Here is a 6,412-nt window from a genome sequence, read left to right as displayed (position 1 = left end):
ACTTTTTTGTTTTTTCCTTCCTAATATGATTCTACAATACTTTGAAGAATTCAGAAACAGGGAAAGAGGTACAATATCTATGTATGCTCTAAACAGTCAAGAGAAAAGCATGTCCAACCACTTGCATTACAGACTCCTCAGTTAACTACCTGAGAGCTTGCACTTCAGAGCAGACTTTCTTTTGGTGATTCTCCAGCCTTGGTTTTTACAGAATATTACCTCAGATGGCTCTCTAGTTACAGCTCTTTTTCAGTTCTCAAAGCACCTGGCTGAGGAAATACTGCACATTTGATATGGAGCTAGAGATGCAAAGAGAGACTTGAAAAGAAAAGAAAAGGTATTTTTCATAATCAAGTACTCTTCTCCTTCAACAAGCTTACAAACTACTTATACCAAACATGGATTATAATTCTTGATTATAATTAGAGATAAAAACTAATTACAAACATAAACCTATCCTCCAAATGTTATTCATTTTGTGCATCTAGATAAATGGGCTGTAGAGATACAATTGCTTGAACATACTGCATCAAACCTTTACACTGCAGCTTGAAATTAACATTATCTAAAACGTCTCTAGGAGGCAGTTAAATTAACCCCTGAGTCACATATTTATAGAAATTATTTCATGCCAGTAAGAAAGAAATCACAAAGTTCCTGCATGGGCAGTAAAAGCAAACAGATAACATCAGCATGACCCTATCATCTTCCCAGCCCTTACCTCCCCTGCAGGGACACACATTTGGACAACCTAGAAACCTGCAAAGCCCCTGCCCCTTCAGAAGGGGGAAAGGGAAGTTCTTGCCTGCTTCACTACAAATGTAACTTTATGTCTTGTCCAGAAGCTGTCTCCTCTCAGTGTTAATTCCCATTGCCACTAGGAATTGGCCAAATCACATTTCACTTTTGAATAAAAAATTCTCTCTGGAGCATCAAACAATATTATTTAGGCAGCTTTTCTAGCCTGCTGATTTCCTTCATATAACTGACACAGAAGGTAAAAACTGACACAGAAGGTACTTTACAATACTCCTGTCTTCAAAATATTTCACAGTGCCTTGCAAATGATTTATGCAAACAGCAACCAAACAACAATTAAGTACTTCTATTTTTAATTTCCTGGGAATGAACTGATATGGAATGAACACACTGGAAGGAGTTTTACAAAAAGGAAACCAATTACAGAGCGAGAAGCATGTATTTAATTAAATGCTTTGCAAAGATACATGAATAAAGCTATGTGCATGACTTTCTTTAGGGAGAGCCCCAGCTGTTTATTTTTTTTAAGGAACAAACAAAAAAACGTGGAGAGCACAGATGCAGCAAAGAAACAAAAAACCCAAGTTTGTACCCACATACTTTACAAAATAAAGCATGTTGGAGGTACAAAACATTCTATATACTGAATGACCAACAAATAAATGCACTGTAACATTTTTCTCTCAAACACTGCAAGCCTAACAGCTAAGCTCTGAACATGACATTGACAGTAGGCATCTTTATTTCGTCAGCCTTCTAGAGAGTCATTTAGCACCATCACTTTGTTGCTTTTTTTTTTTTTTGCCCTGCCTATCTCCTATCTTGAAATAACAACAGAAGCATAGCACCTTTTAATACCTAAAAGAAAACCAGGACTATTAATTGCATCCCAACTTCCAGAGATGAGGTAGCTCATGCTAAGAAATGATGGAACTTTCCTGCCTTCACAACTCAAGGCCAGTAAGTCAAATTACCGGTGATGCATATCTGGATGTCAGCTAAAACCAAGGAATTTCTAAACTTTATTAGCAATTGGTCTGATATACATGTGAATGTTCTGCAATGCACAGAAATTGGCACAAATATAAGACATCTGTATAATTTGATATGTAATGGCTTCTTAGGTGGGAAAATATTGAAAAATCAACAAGTATTGGGTTTAAGACGTATTTTGAAGATGAAGGATAATTTAATAGAATTACACAGATACATTGTGAGAAGTGAAATCTAGCCTTAAAAGTTAAGATATGGGACACCCCTACTGAAAACTCATATTTACCCCAGTAATGTTTTTACTCCATAAATTAACCATGGCTATGGATCACTCTTCTGAGCAGACTTACATAGAAAAGTACAAGAAAAACAATGCCAAATTAAGATGTTCTTGTCTGAAGAGATTTTCTTCTACAAAAGATACAGATTTCTGTGAATGGCAGCCACAGGAACACAAACTGGGGTAGAGGGAGCAGGTATGATTGAAATACAGCCAACGGTTCACAAAAGTGCTCTATTTTTCTGTTATTCAGTACAAATCAAAGCAAAGGAAATAATCATTAGAGCTTTTACATAGTTCCACATTAAATCTACCTATTTTGAATACCTGGAAATGTCAAAATAATTTGAAATAAAACAAAGGAAAAGGATTCATATTACTTTTAGAAGGTTGTCATCAATCCTCTTAAAATTGTACTAAACAGTTGGTTTCAATCATTGAAAACAGAAGTTTTGTAAGTAAAATAAATATTCAAAAGGAGGCCGGGCATTTAGAAAGAGCTGTATATACAATGCTGATCCAATATCAGCCATTACTTCAAGAGTCTCAGGATTAACTTCAATCAGTCTAAGTTCATGTTGAATTGCTGCTGTTGCTGGGTAGTGTGTTATATTCCCCCCTTGCTCTTACACAAAGCAAACTGGCCCAATTTCAATTCCAAATTCCTGGTCAGTACTGCCAATGTCCACCGGTGCAATATCGATGATGGGTAAGCGTGCCACGTTCTGCGTTCTGTACTCAAAAACAGTCTTGCCCACATTCCCATTACGTTTCTAGAGGGAAAAGAAGGGAAAAAAATTAAAAATTAGGCCAGGGCTTATGTCAAAACCCTCCTGAAGTGCAGCTGGTGAGTCAGTTATTGTTCAGGAGGGTGTCACTGCACCTTTGCTGAGTCACACCCTGAGCAATGCTGTCTGCACTGCACCTGGGTTATTTTGAAATGTCTCTAATGAGCAGATTTATCAGACTGACATATCAGGGCTGATTTTTCTCTTATGCTATTAAATTCTTCTCTGTGTGTTAATTTGTCTTTGTTAAAAAACTACCCTACCTTATATCTACAGTTAATAATGTGTGCCTTCACCCAGAATTGTGGGTTTACTTTAAAGCACAGAACACTTTTTTCAGGTGCAGGATTAGATTTAGGAATATTTGCCAGTATGTTGGTCTTGGCTGAAACTGCTTTTGAACATGAAAAAATCTACTACTTGCTGGTTTCTGTGCCCACCATGAAATTTTAGGGAGAGTTTTCCTTTCCAGCTCAGGCACAGTACCAATAAGTTTCCTCCTCAGTACTGCTGCAATAATCTTGCCCATCTGGCAGACAAAAGTTTGTGTGATTCCACTCACAGCTAAACAAGTACTGGGAAATGCAAAATGCCGAGATATGTATCTCAGTATGCTTACTAAGAAGGAATTTGCAAATAGCCAGTAAATAGTGCAGACTTGTATTATGTGAAGCTAGAATTATAACAAAATCCCACTTTTATCAGTTATGTCTACAATTCATTATAAAATCCTGCAAAATTTTAATTAGTTCCTTGTGTAGGTGTTTTCTCTAATTCAAGAGAGAAGTGAAGATGTACAGAAGTGCTTTTGGGCAAAACCCCCAAACTTACAGAGCAGCTGTCATGCAGAACAGTGTATCTGAAGCGGCTGTTTCCCTCTGCCTTGATCTCCAGGTCATTGGCCCCTTTCAGAATCACAGCTTTTTTCAGGTTCTTCGTCTGGTCATCCATGTACCCAACACTGTTTTTGCATAGGTAGGTGATGTTCTGGGAAGCTTCCTTGGATAGGAGGCGCAGGAATGTCATCTGAGTGACAGCTGTATCCCCATACACAAACTTTGGAGATAAAGAAATGGGTCAACTTACAGGACACTGAAATTAAGAGCTGGTGAATTTAGAAACATCTGCCATTATTGGCATCTTTCAGACATGATTAGTAGGAGCCCTATTACACCCTAAGGGTAGTTTCTTTAGTAATTTGCTGCCAGTTGAGGACAAAGAAATTTACATGTTCTGCAACAGGGAAAATTTGATCTTAATTCTCTGCAACTGAACAACTGCCTCATTTCTGAAAGGGATTCTTACATTAAAATAGTGCATTAGAGAAACCTTGAAGCAGGTAAGAAACATCAAGCACAGAAAACTCTTTTATAATGCACCTGATATATTGCCAATTTATTAACTTGTTTTCTGTAGGGCTTGTATTCTATTTAGAAGCAGAACAAACAAAGTTTGACTATACGGGACTTATAAACAAAGTTTGCATATGGGTCTTATCAACTACTCAATCTGCACATGAGTTTGAGAAATGTTTCAGGGAGTGTCACTGTTTCTATAAAAAAAAAAGCAATTTTTCTACCAGGAGGACAAATTCTAAAATTCCTTCATTATTTTCCCCTGTTCATATAGGTTTCATTTTACTAATGGTTTACAAATCATTACAACATAAAAAAACCAGTCAAGAATTACTGAAAGTTTATAAATTTCACTGAACCGGTGAAGAGAAAATCTTATTCACTGGTAGTTTCATAATGTATATCTTGGATACATTTATTATTTAGAATCCATAAGGGGTGCACTTGACTATTACATGCTTCATACCATTAGCTGCCAAATCTGACAGTGTTTCAAAAATACTGAAATATTCTTTTTTTAGTATTCCTGAAGATAATTTGTTCCTCCAAAGAGCAGCTGCCTTACAAACCCCTCTGTGTAGCTCTGCAGGCAGCTAAACATCAACCGGGATGTGCTGGGTCGTGGCAAGGCTTCCTGAATTTAGTAATAAGTGAAAGCATCTCAAAAGAGTAATCAATATCACATCTGTTCTCAGCTGTTAAAGTTCTGAACTGTTTTCAGTAATCCAGTTGATAACAGCATTATTTTTCACAGACTAAATACTGAATTTAAAGATAGTAATGTTCTATGAAATAACATTTGAAGATATTCTCTGTACTTTTGATAAACTAGGAATAAAAATGGCAAAAACTAGTTAATAAATTATATACTTTGCATAGAGTAAACTTCTATTATTTGTCAGGATCTTTAAGTATAATTTTAGAAGTTACCATAGAGAAAAAACCCAGCAGATAGGTGAGTGAAATTTTATCTGCCTAGAGACTGATGGATTAATCATGGATCAACTTGATCATATGATAGCAATCATACTTTCATTTAAAAAAAAAATTATAAACTTTTGTAATTTTTAGCAGTATGGTGTTTTCTGAAAGGAAGATTAGAATTCAACTAAAACAACAGGAATCTGGATTATGTATCAGGGTACAGTTGTTTAAGGACAGGATAGACATTTAGTAAAAGACTGATAGAGAAGCTGATGTTTTTGTCCAGCAGTGCTCTCCTTTAGCCAATCCTGCATTAGATGCTCTTGCATTTTTTCCTAGCTATTTTTTATCTTTATTATAGGATACTAACAATCAATTGGCTATAAGCCAGTCAATCAACAGGTATAATGTGACTGTAGCAGAACCTGCTCAGAGCAGCAGAAGAAGTTCCAAACCACAAAGCAACAAGTTTCTCAGAAGCCAATTCTTAACAGTAACTATATTTACCTGTGATCCCCTGTTCATATCAAGGCCATACCAAATAGGCTTTAAGTCAGAGGACTTGCTGGCCCACCATGTTTTGCGGGGCACAGTGGATGGGTTGGCAGAAATGCAGGTCTCCCCAGTTTCCATGTTGCAGTACACTTTTATAGCATCTTCAACACATCCTTGGTTAGGATCAATCCAGTATTCGCCTACAAAGAACAGAAAACATGACTGTTAGATTACAAAGGGTTTTGAAACAGCTGGGAAGACATAAGCAGAAATATGTTGCAGCAGTGCAAAGCAGTGACCCATGCTGGACACGAGGCAGCCTCAGAGGGCAGAGAGCAGAGGTGTGAACACGCACCGCTCCTCTTGGAGGGGTGGCACAGCTTCAGGTCATCACAGGTCCTTGCTGGGTGCTTCTTGGAGCCGTCGGGGCTGCGCATGGTCTCGATCTGGCTGCTCAGGGACTTCAGCGTGGCGTGGACTCCTGGGTCTGTTTTATTGTGGTCATCAGGGGCTGCTTCATCTTCAGTAAACTCTGGTAGTGGATCCGCCATGGCATCGTCATAGTGTCCCATGATGTCACCGATGGCAGCAGTGAGGTGGCCTGGAGGCCCCGGAGGACCAGGAGGACCAGGCTCACCTGGTGGGCCCTAAGGTTCAAAACAAACAGGCAACAGAGGTCCAGTAGAATAAATACTATGCCAAATGACAGCAAAGCCTGCCACCAAAAACCCCCTCAAAACTTCGGGGCCAGTCATTCTAAAGCACAGGGAATAATTCAGATATAAAGATTTCACCTTTCAAAGAAAAGGGATAAGAGA

The 6,412-nt window shown here is 38.0% G+C and overlaps 1 protein-coding gene across 3 annotated transcripts in view; it reads right to left on the bottom strand.

Annotated features, from left to right (window-relative positions):
* Positions 1-1,179: 1,179 nt before the first annotated feature.
* COL5A2 (collagen type V alpha 2 chain) overlaps positions 1,180-6,412 on the bottom strand; it is a 128,697-nt gene continuing 123,464 nt past the window's right edge. For all 3 annotated transcript variants that reach the window (XM_085585315.1, XM_021531409.3, XM_085585314.1), the window contains exons 51-54: positions 5,950-6,241; positions 5,607-5,794; positions 3,652-3,876; positions 1,180-2,805 (exon numbers count right to left, since the gene is read on the bottom strand). In XM_085585315.1, the coding sequence (XP_085441441.1) occupies positions 2,659-2,805; positions 3,652-3,876; positions 5,607-5,794; positions 5,950-6,241 (852 nt within the window). In that variant the 3' untranslated portion in view covers positions 1,180-2,658. The remainder of the gene's footprint in view (positions 2,806-3,651; positions 3,877-5,606; positions 5,795-5,949; positions 6,242-6,412) is intronic.

This window comes from Lonchura striata, chromosome 7 (genome assembly GCF_050655825.1).
Source record: "Lonchura striata isolate lonStrDom1 chromosome 7, ASM5065582v1, whole genome shotgun sequence".
NCBI classification, from domain to species: domain Eukaryota; kingdom Metazoa; phylum Chordata; class Aves; order Passeriformes; family Estrildidae; genus Lonchura; species Lonchura striata.
Note: the sequence above shows the minus strand (reverse complement) of the source record. Positions and strands in the feature narration are given on the sequence as shown.